This window comes from Octopus sinensis, linkage group LG3, assembly GCF_006345805.1.
Source record: "Octopus sinensis linkage group LG3, ASM634580v1, whole genome shotgun sequence".
NCBI lineage: Eukaryota > Metazoa > Mollusca > Cephalopoda > Octopoda > Octopodidae > Octopus > Octopus sinensis.
Genome location: NC_042999.1, coordinates 118,825,332 through 118,844,719, shown reverse-complemented (window position 1 = coordinate 118,844,719; position 19,388 = coordinate 118,825,332). Strand labels below are relative to the sequence as shown.

The window sequence follows — 19,388 nt, the reverse complement described above, 5'->3', positions numbered from 1 at the left end:
TTAAACAACCTGCATGTATGTCATAATTCAAGTAAATAAATCAGAGTGACAATGACATTATTCCATGACTGCTACCACCGCCGCCACTACTGCTGTTGCTGCTGGTGGTGGTGGTGATGGTGGTGGTGGTGGTGGTGGTGGTGGTGGTGATGATAATGATGGTGATGAGGATGATGACAGTGAGGATGATGATAATGGTGATGACGATGATGATGATGATGACAATGATGATGATGTTACTGTTCATATTGTAACTGAGTAATTTATTTTATTAGTTATTTTATGTTGCAAGTTGCCATTGGTTACTGGTTTCCAGTAAGCCAGTCATTGGCTCTTTCTTTACTCTTCTGATATGAAAATGTCAAGGGAATATCAGCAGTTTTCTTTTCTTTCCTTATGTGTGTTTCTTGCTGGTATATTGTCAATATACACTGGTAAAAGACACATGCACAGACTCGTTCTCTCTCTCTTTCTCTCTCCCTTTCCCTCTCTCTTCCTCTGTCTTTCTCTTTCACACACACATACATATACATATACATATAGAATAAATTAAGAGAAACAAGAGTTTATGTAATCAATCCCTACATATGTTTCACCATGGTGGCTGCTTGGAACTTTGCATTAGGTGTTCTGTGTGAATATGAATGCTTAACCAGAGCAGATCACAAAAGAACAGTTTATTGTAGTCAATTAGAGAGAACTAATATCAAGAGTTGGATAGATGCTGAAAGGTTTGTAGAAACTAATAATATAAACTCTTGTTTATCTTATTTTTGCCTACAATTGTTATATATTTCATAACTAGTAATGAAAAGGATCCATTTCAGTCTTGAATAACCATGGAATTGCACCTAGAAAGTTGCCCTCCAAGGCTCAGGTTCGTGCAAGGTTGCTTTTACGGAAGACCAGCAGTCATTCATGAATACCAGTCTCCCCTCTCCACTGATATTATCCAGTACATCGCAACTCATTTCTGAAAATGAGTGAACTGGAGCAATGTGAGCCCATTCTGAGCTCATGTACAAGTAATACTAGTACATGGTATATTAGTTACTAGTTACTATAATGGAAATAGACTGGAATGTGATATTCTACATGGAGCTCTAAATATGACAGTAGCATCATACATCTATTTTTACACACAAGATACACTATATATATATATGTATGTATGTATGTATGTATGTATGTATGTATGTATGTATGTATGTAGTATGTATGTATGTATGTATCTATCTATCTATCTATCTATCTATTTGTCTCTCTATTCATCTATCTATCTACATATGTATATATGTATATGTTTATTTGTTTGTGTTTGTCCCCACCACCATTTGACAATCATGGCTGGTTTGTTTAGATCCCCATAACTTGGTGGTTCAGCAAAAGCAAGTGACAGAATAAGTACCACAATTATAATTAAATAAATACTGGGATTGATTTGTTTGATTATGCTCTTCATTGAAGTGCTCCAGCATGGCTACAGTCCAATGACTGAAACAAGTGATCATGAAACAAGTGTTTACAGTGATCTTGAATAAATGCATTCAAGCAACCTGTGTATAATTCATGTATCACATCCAAGCACACTACAAGTCTGTCGTTTCTGGCCACATGTGTCCCCTGTTTTTTTAGCTACTAGTGTTGTTCATTCAACAGCCAAATTACCAAGCACAGCAATCTCAGCATTCATTGTTCTTTGTAATAGGTTATCTAGTGCTGCTCTGTAGAGTATGGGCATTCTATACCAATAACTGACTATCAGATCCCACCTAGGGGACTTCCTATTTGGCTGTTTTGCAAAACCATCTGGAGTTTCACTGTTGATATTATAAGTTTTGACAAAGGTATTTATGCAGTACTCACTTCATAGTGCACTTAACCACTTTGCCTAAGGGTTGTGTCGTTTGTTTACATTCCAGATCCCACCTCAAAATTACTCTAGATTATCTACAAGAGGGACTTTTACAAGCCTGGTGGTATGGCCTTTCATACTGTAATACATCATTTGTAGATTTGTTGCAAACTTATGATCGATGGATTTTCATTCCCAAAGTTTTCTACAGAACAAAATTGGAAGTTGTTCCCTGCAGGTCTGGCCTCCACTTTCATACATTAACTTCTTATCTCTTTATATAAAGCCACTTTTCTCTACTGTAGTCCCATCATTTGAATGGGTTCTTAGCCTTGTGAGCAGTATAATAACCCCACTAGTACTGGAGTCAGGATTAAAAAAGAGCACCCAGTACACCCAGTGAAGTTGTTGGCATTATGAGGGGTATTCAGCTGTAGAAACAATGGCAAAGCAGATACTGGGACATGATGCTGTCCTTGGCCCTGGCAGACCATGTCAAATCATCCAACCCATGCCAGCATGAAAAAGCGACATTAAATATATATGTGTGTGTGTGTGTGTGTATGTGTGTAATCTTTTAATGTCTATATAATGCATACATATATAATATTTTAATAACTGCAATGAATTTGCCTTCAGAAGTTGAAATATGTCACAAACATATTTTAACTAACCTAAAGTTCACTTATGCTTAAACACTGCTTGGTGCTGATACTGCTGTAATATATATCATCATCATCATCATCATTATCACCTCTGTGTGTGAGCGGGCACTCATGTGTGTACGTGTGTGTATGTGCATATGTATGTTTGTATGCATGTTGGTAGGTATGGATGCATGTATGCATGCATGTATGTATATACACACACTTCATATCTTAAAATAAGCTATGTGTGTACACTCCAAGCCATGGGCTTACAACTTGTTAATAAGTGAACAAAGAAGAGCTAGAGGGGGTATAAGCAAAAGCATGTAACATGTAATTCCCAGTGATACAAATAGCTCAATAATTAGAGGAATTATATACTTGGAGATTATTTCGAGAATGGAAGTCATTGCAATTTCAGCTGAAAGATGATGATCAGTAAATTATAGCTTTTCCACTAAACTAAGATCAAATTAATAAATTGTGTCAAATTAATAAAATAAAATACATTTATAAATAAATAAATATGTCTAAAAACTACTCCATGTAAAAAAAATATATTCTTATGGTTGATATTTGTAAGTGAAATAAAAGCTATATGTGTTTATTAATTTCTTTAGCAATCATCTGAAATATTATTATGTGTAACGTATATGTGCATTCATGGCATCAGAACCATAGTGAATATTCAAACCTTTCTAGTCACTGAACCGTTTGCAATATACATTATCAACTACAAACTGTCTCATAAATATTTTTAATTCTCTCACTTCATGAAAGAAGGTGGTTTATTTCGATTTTCTAATTCTACTCACATTCTTCATTTTATCGCTTCTCTCATGCCTTGCATTACAATGATATCATTTGTTATTCTAGGGTCACCCTTCCACTTTCACGAATGGATGTTTCTTTTCTCCATTTACAAAAAGAACTAATGCTTTTTCTAATCCATTGTTAAGATACCAAGCTTATATATTTCTCTAATCACTGCACATAAATCTCTGAAGACAAACATCAACATATTTAACTCTTATTGATACTACCTGCATGTCTATTTCCAGTTGGAAACTCACACTCTAACACCTCTAGCCACAAACTAAATTCTACTAAATCATTCTCCATAAGTATAGTAATACATCACTATGTCACATGAGTTATCTATCTATTGTCTGCCTGTGTGCTACCTGCCTCTCCGTCTGTCTTTATGGAAAGAAACAGTTGGATATACAGTAGTTAGACATAGATACTGAATGTACACCTATTTCAATATGTTTGTCATTTTATTGATAAATAGTCAAGAAGTGAAGTATATACATAATTTCTTTCGATGAAATACTGCAGCTGTAATATTTAAGTGAACAGCTATGTAGTGAGAAGTTCAAACCATTGCAATATTCTTAGAGTAAATGCACATATCTCCTTTTTACATCTAAATCCACCATGGCAATAAGTACCATTCTGTGTGTGTGAAAGGTTGGTAGTAAGAAAGATACATAGCTTAAAAAAAAAAAAAAAAAAAAAAAAATAACTAAGCTTCAGCACTGATAAAATATATTTTATATCAAAATTGTCTCAAAGAACATATGGAAATGAAATTATAGATCTCTCCCAGTAGCTGAAATGATGCATGTGGTTGCTTATCACATATAGCTTTGAGAATCTTAAATTATATTCAAATATACTGATGTAGGTAAAAGAATTACTAGCATACATTTTATATATGCTAAATATTCAACAAAACTAATCTAAAAATGCATAGTTAGAGTAATGTTCTTTTTTTAAAAAGTATCAGATCTAGTTAAAATTATAGCTGGAGAGGTGGTATGTCATTGACTAATTTCTTTCGGGGAAATTAAAATTCAGTTAACACCTTGGAAATATTAAATATTTCCTTGGGATAAAATCTGGTTAGAAGTCTTCTAATATAGCCCTGGAACAACCAAAGCCTTGTGAGTGGATTTGATAAATGGAAACTGAAAGAAGCCTGTCATATATATATATATATATATATATGACGTGTGTGTGTATGAATATATATGTATAAGTGCATATGTTTATATGTGTATGTATATATATATATAAAAGTAAACACAAATGGTATTTAAAATTTAAGATAGATATTTCAGTAACATTTTTTTCAATTATTCATAGATTACATCATCACATAATGCACCATCAACAGGTAAAGTTTTAAACAAGGTATATTTTAAACAGGTGACACTTCTTACATCAGCCCAGATAGATCCAACATCAGCTCAATATATATATATATATATATATATATATATACACACACATTCACATGTATACATATACATATATATATTGTATTGCATTGGCATCCTTTCTGTCTCGGGAGACAATGGAGTTGCACATGAAGTAGTCTAGTCTGGCTTTTATATTTCATGTCCTGATACATTTCCTGCTGTGGCTGTGTAGTCCTATCCTGGACAAACACTCCCTCTGGCAGGTACCGCAAATGTAGCGAAGACTATATATATATATATATATATATATATATATATACATACAGTAAATGTATGTATATATATATAGTATTAATTAATAATATAAGATAGATTTCATATTAGACTTTTATCAGATACAACATATGTTTTGACCAATCAGTCTGGGTCTCTTCAGGTACATTGACAAAGAAGCCTCACTAGAGATTTTTTTCTTGTGTCAGCTAGCTTGTTGTTATATACTGGCTTGTTGTTATATCCAGTTCAAACTGGATGGGCATATAACAATAAGCCAGCTGACACAAAATTCTCAAGTGAGACCTTCTTTATCAATGTATCTGAAGAGACCCAGACTGATGGGTCGAAACATATGTTGTACCTAATAAAAGTCTAATATGAAATCCATCTCCTACTATTAATTCTTTTTTACTCTTGGCACAAGGTCCAAAATTTTGGAGAAAGGGGCCAGTCGATTAGATCGACTCCAGTACGCAACTGGTATTTAATTTATCAACCCTGAAAGGATGAAAGGCAAAGATGACCTTGGCAGAATTTGAACTCAGAACGTAAAGACAGACAAAATACCTATTTCTTTACTACCCACAAGGGGCTAAACACAGAGGGGACAAACAAGGACAGACACACAGATTAAGTCGCTTACATCGACCCCAGTGCATAACTGGTACTTAATTTATCAACCCAGAAAGGATGAAAGGCAAAGTCGACCTCGGCGGAATTTGAACTCAGAACATAACAGCAGACGAAATACGGCTATGCATTTCGCCCGGTGTGCTAACATTTCTGCCAGCTCGCTGCCTTTAATTAAAACTATTACCCTAACTGCCACAGAGAAGTTCCTGAAGCAAATCCAACAGAAGTGTACCACAACTACAGATGACATCAAGTAGCCTAAACTGTGCCAGTGCTCTACTCAACATTTAAACACACTAATATAATTATATATATGTCTAAATTTTCTATTATTATTATGTATGTGTGTGTGTGTGTGTGTGTGTATGTATGTATGTATGTATGTATGTATGCATGCATGCATGTATGTATGTATGCATGTATGTATGTATGTATGTATGTATGTATGTATGTATGTATGTATGTATGCATGTGTCTTTGTGTTTACATTTGTCCCCAACCCTTGCTTGACAGCTACCATTGATGTATTTACAAACCTATTAGTTATCAATTTGGTAAAAAGAGACCACTAAAGTAAGTCCCAGACATTAAAAGGGAAAAAAGAATGTACTGGGGGTTCAATTTGTTCAACTATAATCTTCAAAGTGATGCCCCAGCATGACCACAGTCTAATGACTGAATCAAATAACAAGGTAAAAAACATAAAAATAAAGGATATATGCTATACAGAATTTTAGATCATAAAAATGTTTAAAAGTTTCCTAATATATTTGATAAAATGTTTTACCGTAGAGGATCAACTCTCTATTAAACCATTTACTTTTTTATTTTCAGTTAGATTCACTAAGATGAATAGAATATCTCTTATGTTGAGACATGATGCAATGCTGGTTACTGATTCAAGAATCATATCATTTTTCCTCAGGACTCTAAGCAAAATTAATTCTGTAGACATCCTTCTTATGTGATAAGATTTAATCTCATTTCTGAAAAATCACCAAACCAGTTGACAGATTCAAGTAATTTAAAACTTCACCTAATCTTGTTTCTTTCTTTTTTTTTCTCTCTCACCTGCATTCTTATTAGATATGAGAGCCTCCTGTAACTAAAGGGATAAGATGATGGTCAACATTATAAAAAAAAATAAAATGATTTATATTACATCATTGTGTGCAAAGCAATCGCTTTTTATCACCTATTCATCAATGTCGTCATAAAACACATGCAAAAATGCAATTCACTACAAGAAGTAGTTAGGGCATAGACAACAGAAAACAGAAGTTCAACTTAGACATAGACTGCATCAGCTCTGACTTATCTGAAAAAGCCTACAAAGAATAAGAACGCAGCCTCTCTTCCTCAGTCAGTTCAAATCTGAAAAGTAATGATACAATCATGTTATGAATGCATGAATTTCCTAATGACAAGCAACAACTTTATCCACTTAGCTGGTCTAATTTCTTACACTTCTGTTGACAATGAATAGATAAATAATTCAATTTACAAGCTGCTGGGCACACGTTTCTTAATGAAAGTATAATTAACTTCTTACACCAACTAGATCATAGCTAATTAGAATTTTAGTTCATTATTTAATTAAAGAATAATTGAAACACCATGCGAAATCAATATCAATATTGTTTAACTTTATAAATATAACAGGAAAGATGATGTTCATATATTTTGATTATGAAATATAGTTATGTACATTTTTTGGCAACTACATCTCTTATTCTGTCTAAGCAGTGAAAAGAAAAGCCGATTCCATTTAAGTAACTTCATCATCATTTAGCATTCATGTACCATGCTAGCATGGGTTGAATAGTTTGACAAAATCTGGTGGGCCCGAGGGCTGGATCATGCTACAGTGTCTGCTTTGGCATAGTTCCTATGACTGGATGCCCTTCCTCATGCCAACCATTTTGCAGTGTATACTGGGTGCTTTTTTCCCTACCACTGGAAATAGTGGAGTCAACATGCATTTTGTATGACTATAATCCCAGGGAAGTGGGAAGGGTAAGCTTTATGCTGGAAAGTGAGGAGCAAAAGATGGGTAAATGTATGAGAGAAGGAGCCAGAGCAGAAAAAGTTTCTTGCTGTAGAGGAGCTACATGACTACTCACATTTTAGAAGAGAGGGTGGGGATGATAGGGAGAAGGAGCCAGAGAGCAAGAGAGGTGGAGATAGGAGATGCCTGATAGTACTGAGCAGCAGAGAAGTAATGATGAAATAATAAACAAGAGAAGGACAAGAGAAGGATAATGTGGTAAATTAGAGAAGTAGGTGGGGAGGAGAGAAACGGGCATAGTGCATGAGATGGATGAGAGATGTATAGTGGTAGGAGAGGATAATTGCTGACTCAGTGGAGGCAATGATCAATGGAAATATTGGAAGAGAGAAAGGTCTTAATCAAGGAGGTGTTGAAAATTTACACTTGTGTAGCTTAAGCTTTGAGACAAGCATGTGACTAATGGCATGATCGGCTAAGTATCCATATATAAAATGACAAACAAAAGTGAACAGAATGGGAGTAAAGTGGCAGTGGTGGACATATCATATAGGTAGAGATGTGTTGGATAATGTGAGCAAAAAATTTCCAATGAATTGAAATTTACTACTTAGTAGGAGAAAGCAAATAAAAATCTAGTGGCAAATGTTAGTGCCACCATTCAGGCGTGGATGTGTGGTAAGAAGCATGCTTCTCAACCACCTAGTTTGGGGTTCAATCCCACTGCATGGCACCTTTGGCAAGTGTCTTCTACTATAACCTTGGGCCAATCAAAGCCTTGCAAGTGGATTTGGGAGATGGAAACTGAAAGAAGCCTATTGTATATGTATGTATATATATATATGAATCTATAAAGGTGATCAACCCAATACCCATGGATACTATGAACTGCCCTGAAATCATCCCAGCAATACGGACTATGATCTTCAGAGATATGTGATTTGTGGAAACACGCGTAGCAATGAATTGAATGTTTATAAATTCCACCTAAGGATTATTGTCATTATTATTATATCTATCCTACATTATATCGGTATAGCTAGGTGCTACTTCAAAAAATTGGTTCACCACTCAGTATCATTAGACTGTGGCCAACATAATAGAATAGGTGCTTTATTTGCATATTCAAAACATTTCCTCTGAGTGTGATAGTGTTTGTGTTTGTTAAGTAAAGGGTGATATGATGGAAGACACAGAAAAAGAGTTTTAAACACTTAGTATGTATTCTTCCTCCTGAAAACTAAATCATTGTGTAGCTTCCTTCATGTATCCACATATTTTTCTTTTAACACTATATCTGCTAAAATTCAAACTAAATTCATATGAACTGAACTATATTAACATCAACGAAGAAAACCAGCAAAAGTCTGTGTCATCAAAAATCCCTTAATACAGTTCACAAAACGTTTTTAGAGGTGTGGTGATATTTTCAGTCAAGAATCTTTGACAGAGAGGAAATTAACTGAGAACTATCCAACCAATGAGAAGTCAGTTAGATGGTGATAAATATAACTATCCAAAATACTACTCATTCCTTTTCTGATGAAAAGATCTATTCAAAATTAATAAAATGTTGTTATGTTCCATACGTTGTGTACTTGGAATTGTGAAAATGTTATTTCAGTGAAATCTAGAGAAATGAAAAAAGCTAAAACTCTTTTAGAAATAAATTTAATGATAGATAAGTCCAGAAAAGAAAAAGTGAAAACAGCATACAAATCATAAAGGGAAACACATTTTTTTCAATATATGCAAACTGCCCAACAATAAGTTATGTTTCTATAACATGCAGATTATGATTTATTAGAAAGAGAGTGAGAGGGAGAGATCTATTAGATCTATTAGAGAAGGAAATGGAAGTTATATTGCATGGAAGAGATATATCTCCATTACATTCTTCTGTGTTGAAAGAAGACACATGCACACACACATGCATATACGTGTGTGCATGAATGCAGGATGTGCATATGCATTGCTGCACATATGTATATACCGATGTATATATATGTGTGTGTGTGTGCATGCACGCATGTGTATATTACAGAAAATAGAAAATAAAGTAAATTTCAAGTGCAGAATAACTGCAAAAATAGGTTAGAAGATCAGGTAAATAACCTTAGAAGTAACAAAAACATGGGCATACACACAGATACATATATACACATATATATGTGCATTTATAAATGCATAAGATTTATTTTGATTTTGATAAGCTTTTGTTGATACCACTACTTAGCTTTCAGTAATATGTAGAAATATAGGTGTAACATATATGAAATTCATACCTTCAGTTCGACTTCTCCTCTATATTTAAATTTATAGCCCCCAAGTTCATCAAGCTTGGCTTTTGTACAACCACTCAAGTGTATCCGGAAAGCTGTAAAAGAAATAAATCTATACAAATGGAAAAATAACTTGTGAAGCATACAACTAGAAATATTTCTAATATAAAAATATTTATTTTCTTTGCAACAAGGTGCAGTAAATAACATTTTTTTTTCTTGTTGGAATATGTGTACATTCATGTGTGTGTTTGTATAGGTTAGCTAGTTAATGCTTCTAAATCCTTATTCTTCCTTCAGAAAGTAAGTTGATTTAGTGGAGATATTTTACATTAATATAAGTATTTCTTTATCTTGCTTCAGAAAACAAGATAAATAATATTTGCACTCCACAGAATGTGTGTATGTGTGTGAGTGTTAATGTGCACATGTGAATATATGTAAACACCCTCCCCCCCACACACACACATGGACATAATAGAGATTAGTGAACCACTGAAAAAAATATTCCAGTTTTTGTATATTTAAAACTTCAAGTATTCAAATTTAAAGAATATTTTTACAAGTATGCAGATATTTGTTTTAGTTTTCACTTTGAAAGGAGATTACTTGGTCTTATTTTTTTTACCAGTGAATTAAAGCCAAATTTAATCCAGTATCTTCGTTCACCATATCAGCCATCTGAAAGCCATTTGTTCTTCACCTCACTTGCCTCACTTCCATGGAGAGATATTAAGTTTGAAAACTTGTCTAGTTACTACACTACCACAAATAAGAAATTTTAATAGAAGTCTTTCCATTATTCTCATATAATATACTTCTAAGTGAATTTATATCAGAATTTTCAATCTATACTGAGTTACTTCAAACCATTGATTAGTATAGAATTGTGGCCTTTCAACAAAAGCACAACCTCTCTGACCTTTACAATTACCACCCTGATACCTTCATATAAAACATCTTAAAGATGATTAAAAACAATTATAAACAATCTCCTTTATCCCCTTGGGCCTCATTTTCTTCTCTGCAACTGCTAGTTGGTTTATGTAAAGCCAGATGAACTCAAAGCTTTCTCTCTTATTCAACACAACAGTCTCTCCTGAGATTTAAAAAAAAAAATCAATGCTCTTGCACTTAATATCAGCAGAAAGTTTGACTATATTTGGTGTGAGATGCTTTCCCTATTTCTTGTATCATAGATTTAAATTTTTGGTAACATATTCTTTTTTATCTATGGCAACAAAGCTCTGTGTCTTACTTCACACACTATCAATATTGCTGTACTACTATAAGGTGGCACACTTGCACAGACCGGCGTCCCATCCAGGTGGGGAACCTATACGCCAAAGAAACCAAGAAACCGGCCCTTATGAGCCAGGCATGGCTCAAGAAAGAACAAACTATAGGGTGGCAAGCTGGCAGAATTATTAGCATGCTGAACAAAATGCTTAACAGTATTTAGTCTGTCTTTATGTTATGGATTCAAATTCCTCCACAATCAATTTTGCCTTTCATCCTTTCATCCTTTTAGGGTCGATAAAATAACCACTAGTTTCGCACTGGGTGGGGGGGGGGTCAATGTAATCGACTAGCTCCCACACAACTCAAAAAGAGATGGATATTGATGTATTACAATATTCAATAATTTTCCTTACTCTCTTCCATTGACACATCTATGTCACCACCCTTTAATCCTCCTTGACAGCCTACAAACAACTCAAGCATCTCTAATCGGAATTACTCTCCTTTCCTGAATGAAGGCCACAAAAAATATTCAGTGCATTTATTACATGTAGACCTTTTCAACAGTACCAAGTCGAAGTTGTTACTAATCTAAAGAGACAATTTTGCAGCATTGCAGTCTCCAACAATCTTCTTCTCTTACACTGCACTCCATTACTCATGAACCACACACACACACACATATGGGACCCTCACATCTATAATATTAAAAGAATTACATTCCAAAGACTAGACTTTATTTTCATGACCAGGAAATACTTTCACTCTCTAATCAGATTTAAATAAATCCTGTGAAGTTCAACCCCCATATCTGGAAGAGTGCAGCTGTTTCACACGAAAAGTATCACATAAAAATTTCTAAACAATATTCCCCTAAATCATGCAGGAGCTTACTTTGTTTTCAACCCAGAGTAGGTCATTAATCATACACGTACCTTCATTGATTGCTCAAATTGAAAGTCTTTTTTTAAAGTCAGTGTTGTATTATCTATATGTTGAAAGACAGAAACACTCACAAACAATCAAACAAATAAAATTAATTATATCTATTATATATGTATAGATAGATATAGTCTTTCTTTGAAGTTTGTGTTGCATTGTGTTGAGAGAATAGCACCTAAAATTCCCACGTTTTTAATCAAAACTTGTTAGTTACTAAGGTGACAACACTACCTATTTATCTATCTTTCACATACATACACACTCTCTTTCTCTCTCTCTCTCTCTGTATATATCTCTCTCAACAACTTTCCTCTTTCCCTACTTCCCCCTCTCTACACACATGTTACGGACAGAGAGAGAGAAATCAGATTTTTTTTCATAAAATGAGATTGATAAGAAATTCCAAGCCTTTATACTAGGATCACTGCAATGAACATGCTTCTTCTATTAAAAAAAGCACCATCTGATCGTAGTGAATTCCAGCTCCTCTAGCTCCAGTGGCACATAAAAAGCACCCACTACACTCTCAGATTGGTTGGCATTAGGAAGGGCATCCAGCTGTAGAAACACTGCCAGATCAGATTGGGGCCTGCTGTAGCCTCCTGGCTTCCCAGACCCCAGTTGAACCGTCCAACCCATGCCAGCATGGAAAATGGATGCTAAACAATGATGATGATGATGATAATGACATATATAGGCATAATAATAAACATTAATTTAAACACACACACACTCTCTCGCACACACATATTCACTCACACACATGCTCACATACATGCCCACACACATGTATATATACACATATATAAACTCATACATACATTTGCTAAAGAAAACTATATAAAGCCAAAAAGAACCCAAGTATAGAACAATTTCATGAAGCCAAGCAAGCCAAAATTTAAAGGTTACTGTCAAACTTGTCCTTGCAAAAGTTAACAAATTTATCTATCTGTCAGGCTGTCTGTCTGTCCATCCATCCATCCATCCATCTATCTATCTATCTATCTATCTATCTATCTATCTATCACACACACACACACACAAATACATGTGTGTGTGTGTGTGTGTGTGGTGTGTGTGTGTGTGTGTGTGTGTGATTGCATGTGTGTGTGTATGTGTGTATCTGAAGCAACAAAAGGTCCATCTATGTGGTCACTGAAACTGTTAGCAACAGCAGCCAACTCTCTTGCCAATTTAACTAAAAAATCTCTTCAAATAATTTCAAGGTATACAAGAGAAAAGGAAAGAAAAGAAACTGGTTGGAATTCCTTTGCCCATATATCTGCTTTATTGGGGATAACCTGGAGTGCTAATCAACATGCTAACCTCTTTAGCCTTAGACTATAGTGTTTGCAGAATTTTAATTCAGAAGCACATAAAAAGATAGTTATAGCTAAAAGTGAAAGGTTATACTTACGTAGTCCTGTGGACTCCATGCGTGAAGCTGTATTAACAGTGTCACCAAATAAACAGTACCTTGGCATTCTTAACCCTACCACACCGGCTGCGCATGGGCCTGTAATAAGGAAGAAATATAAAACAAGAGAGTCATAGGTTTGAAAAAAAACATAATGTAATGTAGCTTAGGTAGAGCAAAGTATTTTATTTAGTATTTTTAATGAAATTTCTTAGTATCTGTATTGTGGGTCTTTTAAAATGCATGAAAAATGTTCTTGCTTTTTGGGGTTGCAATAGTTAATTTGTAGGGTGGATTTCTATGTTTGTTATGTTCAGGGGTTTTAGGTATATATTCACTTGTCCTTTAATCCACTTCTAGTTAGGATATCATTGCAGAAGCAGGAAGAGCCTTTAAAGATTTGTTTGTTAGCTGACAGGTGTGAGAATCTGAGGGGAAATATTTTATACAAAGATTTTAGCTGTGTTTTTAGGGTTGTTTGATTGTAAATGAATGTAGAGTAGGAACTTGTTTGATTAATGAAAATGGATAATATAAGGAAGTATTCACATCTAAAATAAATACCCAAATTGTTTGTAAAAGTGAAGTTGATATCTATGATAAAGTGAGACACTTGGCTCTTTTAAATGAAGTACAAATTTTTATTCAAATCAGTCAACAGTTTGTGGACTACAATCATGTTGTGTCAGCAGACCATCATCTCAGAAAAATCCCTCTCCAATTCTTGAGAAGCAAATTTTGATGTACTATAGTAGGTAAAAACCAATGAGGTCACTAACCTTCACCTAGGCATTTTCTTTCCATGCAGACATCTAAGCAGGATGTTGGGGATTTTGTTAATCTAGACAGAGTTGTCATAATAAACTGGGCCCTTATTTACAAAAGAAATAATGCCTACATCCCATCACTAATATGCTTTTGCTCTAGAATTATTATCTTCTTTATCGTTCAGTGTTTCCCATTTTCTATTTTTCGTACTTGCTGCTTATTGCATTAAAGGCAAGATGGAAGTATGTAGTTTGGTCAATTCAGTATAGGGCTTTGTTTGGTTTGATTGTATGAATAAACTTCCAAATTTCCTTGAGTTTGTGTCCAATATAGATTGGAATTTGTAGTGAATGCTGCAGAATTTTCTTTTTATTATTTGATAGAGCTTTTCTTTAAAGGATATTAAAAGTCTGTTGCCCTGATAAGGAATTTTTTTAGTAGATTTATCTGGGTTGTTGAAGAAGTAACCCCTCCATAAAATATTTCTGATAAAAACGGCTGTCTTTTGAATCAGATATTTATGACACTAGTCTTGGAGGGCCAAGTTTAGTTTTCATGGAGATATCAATTTTTGTATGGTCACTGTGTTTCCATGGTGGTTATGGTGCTCAACTGATTGGAGTAGTTACTTATGTAGATTCTATTTAAAAGACTAGAACTGTAACTTAAGGTAAAGTACTTAATACATACATACATGCGTATGTATGAATGGATGTACATACATACAAACATACATACACACACACACACACACACACACACACACACACACACACACACACACACACACACACACACACATACATACATACATACATACATACATACATACATACATACATACATACATACATATATAATTAATAATATCAGGGTAATAAAGATTTTAGAAATTTTTACTACCTGTGGCCTGGCGTGTAGAAAAATTAGTCAATAGACTACCTATTATTCATTTAAATACAGTGTACATTTAAACACATTATTTTATTTGCTAAAAAAAGTCTGAAACCATGGTCCAGGAGATAGATGGTAAATGTTTTTATGTTTCATTCCCTTCGAGTTTTTATCCCTAATAGTGATTTAGACTTTAGCTGTTCCTTCTAGCATGAAAGGAATCCTATGATGGATACCTCTTATGTGCTTAAATGTACACTGTATTTATATATATATATTGGTTAAACTGGCAAAATGACCATTCCGAAACATAACAATATATATATATATATATATATATATATATATATATGTGTGTGTGTGTGTGTGTGTGTGTGTGTGTATGATGGATTTCCACACTATTTCCACCCCTAGTATTACAGACAATATTTTTTGTTGATAAAATATCTCTGTTTAGATCTCAGATCTTTTTCTTTGCTTTTCTTTTCTTTTTTTTTTTTTGAGCTTGGATCTTCAGTTACAGAAAATATATAAAGGCTAGTGTTTTATATTGACAGAAAAGACACTGAAGCTTGTTTCATCATTCATCAGCCGAGATGTCCTTTATGCTTATCCTCAGGTAATATCTTCCCACTCTCTGCCTGGCAATATTTTCTAGTAACAAAAGACTTAAGGTGGTATTTTTTAAATCAGAATATTCAATGCTATGTTAATACTAGCAACAGCAGCAGCAGCAGCACCACCACCACCAACAACAACAACAACAACAACAGCAGCATCAACACCACCACTACCAACATCACCACCACCACCATCAACAACAATAACCTCTGCCCCTCCTTCTCCTCTTCCTTTTCTTCTTCTTCTTCTTCTTCTTCTTCTTCTTCTTCATCATCATCATCATCACTATCATCATCTTCTTCAACCTTTTCTTCACCTTCTTCCTCTTCTTTCTCTTTCTTTCCTTCCTCTTTGTTTTTCTCTTGTTCTTCCTCTGCTTCCTCTTCTTCTTTTTTTCCTCTTCTTCCACTTCCCCTTCCCCTTCCTCCCCCTCTCCTCCTCATGGTCATGATCATCATCATTATCTAATGTCTTTCTTCTATGCTCTTGTGTTGGATGGAGGCCTGTATCAAGAGCCAATATCTTTTCTGGTGTGGTTTCTATGACAGGATCTCCTTCCTAATGCCAATCACTTTACAGAGTGAATAGGGAGCATTTTACATGGCACTAACACTAATGAGGTCACTAAGTAACTGCAAGATGAAAAAATCCCCCTTGACAGTGAGCGGCTTTATGCCATGCATTGAGAGGCTGAAGCATGATAGAAGGACAAGAATAAATGTTTTCCTCTGGACACACATGACCACTTGCACTATATAGGGATGATTTGAACATGGTGGCAAGATGTACCTTTATAGTACATAACTAAAACATGTTCATTTTAAATACAAACAAGTTATATAATTGAAAGTGACAAAAAAATATATATTACATATTCCTAAGTGCAGATGGTTATTTTGTGGTTTGTATTGTTGAGATTTGTTATAAGAATTATTCTGAAAATATTAACCCATACAAATTATTTTCCAGCTTGATATCCATTCCTGACCTCATATACTTAAATTTCACAAGATAATTTAATAATCTGTCTTTCATTTCCTCTACTGCAATAGACTTGTCAGCTGCATTCAACCAAAATATCAATATAATTTTACTTCACTATCGAACTTCTAGATGTAAACCAATGCAATAAAAATTTCATATATGCATAACATATTTTCATTCACATATCCAGAACATAATATTCAAGTAAATAAAATTATCACAGTAGTCATTATAAATTTCTTGCACTTCAACCGTATGGTGGTTCTTATTTTCTCTTTGCAAGGTTGTAAACAAACTGAACACATTTTCATCCAATCAAAATGCTGTAAAACAAATTAGTTTCAGTTGAAAGCATTGCCAAACTGTTAAAAGTAATTTTATCATATAACCTATGAGTTTGTATGTTAAAACGTTATAATATCGGAGAGAATATGCTTAATAACGAAAGAAAAGAATTTAGTATTTAATTGTATCCAAATTCTGAATGCAAAATTTTAACTTTTATTGAGGAGTCATATTTGTCGTCCATATATTTTATAGGATTTTTTTTTCGATAACTATATTGATACTAGATCAGGTGAAAATTGCCTTATCAATACAAAACATAATAGGTGTCTCTCAAGAGTTTAGAAATAATTTATGATTGCTTGTGCTGCCATCTGATTTCAGTGCAATTCTGTTTTAGATCTTTCTAATTGAATTGAGTGCATGAGCATGACATCAATTGCAGATGTGCAGAAAGTAGTAAAAAGAATGCTTTCAATTTCTTTAATTTAATAACAAGATTCATTTTAGTATTGTTTCATCTTTCTTTCATTGTTGTAATACTCCTTTTCTATTCATGCACTAGTGACAACTAAAAGAAAAGAAAAAATATTTACAATCATAATTACTAAGACATGCTACTTTAACTTTTGCATTTGTTCATGTTATACTGGATTGTTTTGTTCAATATTGTATATTAGCTTTGTTTGTATATTTTTTGTTGATATATTGTTACTGTCATCATTTTTATTGCTGTTGTTGTTGCTGTTTGTCATGAACAGACACCTAAAACAAAGCTCAAAAGAAAAACAAAATTGTATCTTGCCATGTTTTATTTGATGAGAAAGATTTTTAAAAGGGTGAGTGACATTTTGTCAACCAAAGGCCTTAAACTATTTGTGTATCAGCGCTATTAAAATATGGTAGAAAAATATGGTTTATCATATCATTATATTACTATATAAGGTTTATTTCTTAAATTACTCAACATGATTTCTAGAAGAGTAGGAAGGAGTGCTAGCCAAAATGATGGCACTAATGGATAGATTCAAAAGAACTTGGATTTTTTAAAATTTTGTAAACAAATAATCAGCTTTAAAAAAAGATTAGCAAAATCAAAAAAAAAATGATAATAATTGTTACTGGATTCAACTGTAAATGCAAACATTTATGTAAAGACAAATAAGGAAGAAAAAGTGGTGATAGTGGAAACTTTAAAACTGAAGGCAACAAGAATAGCAGTAGCTCTTGTGTGTACTGTGAATTCAAGGGAAATATTGGCTATGGCTCAGTTCCCATGTAAAGAATATATAGAAGTGTTACATCATGGTGATGGATCTTGTGGAAAGAAATGGGATAAGATGGCTGAGCCATATGCTGAAGAAGGTAGGAAGCAATTGGATAAGGGAAGTGGTGGAGTTGATTATATAAAGAAGTGGAAGAAAACCAAAGAAAAATATTGCTAAAGATGACAGAGTTAGAAATGATGGAGGGTGAGTAGATGAAAGGGATTGTAGAGGATAGGGTAAAATCGAAATGATGGTCACGAAGTACCACTAGACTAATATTTTCTTTATGAGGGTAAGTGGGCTTAAAAAACTTGTTGCTGTTGTGTGTGTATGTGTGTGTGTGTGTGTGCATGTGTGTGCACATGTATATATATATATTATATATATATATATATATGCACTAGAGGATTTTGCTTTATTCTCATTGTGCAGCACCTTGAGCATGTAGCATTGGACCAATGAATTTGGAAGAGAGAAACTGAAACAAACCTGATGTGTGTGTGTGTGTGTGTGTGTGTGTGTGTGCATGTTTACAATACAGAGTGGGCTATGTTACTGAAGGTGATGTCAACATTTGTAGCTCAATTGCAACTGGTGATGCTCACTACCATTTCCTATTAGCAAAATTTCTTTACCTGGAAAACAGATGGAAAATTATCCAGTCATATAGACTTGCCTGAAGACCCTCCCAGTCTAATCCTTGCTAGCATAGAAAAACAAACATTGTATGAACCACCTATTATACAGATGTATTTCAATTGCTTAATTTGCTGATCAAAGAGGAAAATGTAATCTCACATGAAGTTCTTACTGTTTTCCTTGGAAAACACTACCAACAATATGTTTCTACTTGGTACATCTTCTGAAATACATGATCATAAAATATTTGTGTATGTTGATTATTTGATGCTCTTGTACAATATTATGAGAGTTTATTTTTTCAGTGACTTAATAAAGGTGATAATTCTAGCATGAGACCATTTAGGGCAAATGTAACTTATATTGACATAGTCACAAAACAATGAAGCAGATCAAAATATACATATCTGCTAGCTCCTG

General features: G+C 33.9%; 1 protein-coding gene across 1 annotated transcript in view; it reads right to left on the bottom strand.

The window, feature by feature from the left end:
* Positions 1–19,388, bottom strand: part of LOC115209871 (retinal guanylyl cyclase 2-like) — an 870,127-nt gene that overhangs the window by 11,853 nt on the left and 838,886 nt on the right. The window contains exons 16-17 of the mRNA XM_029778448.2: positions 13,510–13,608; positions 9,912–10,003 (exon numbers count right to left, since the gene is read on the bottom strand). Coding sequence (XP_029634308.2) covers positions 9,912–10,003; positions 13,510–13,608 — 191 coding nt within the window. The remainder of the gene's footprint in view (positions 1–9,911; positions 10,004–13,509; positions 13,609–19,388) is intronic.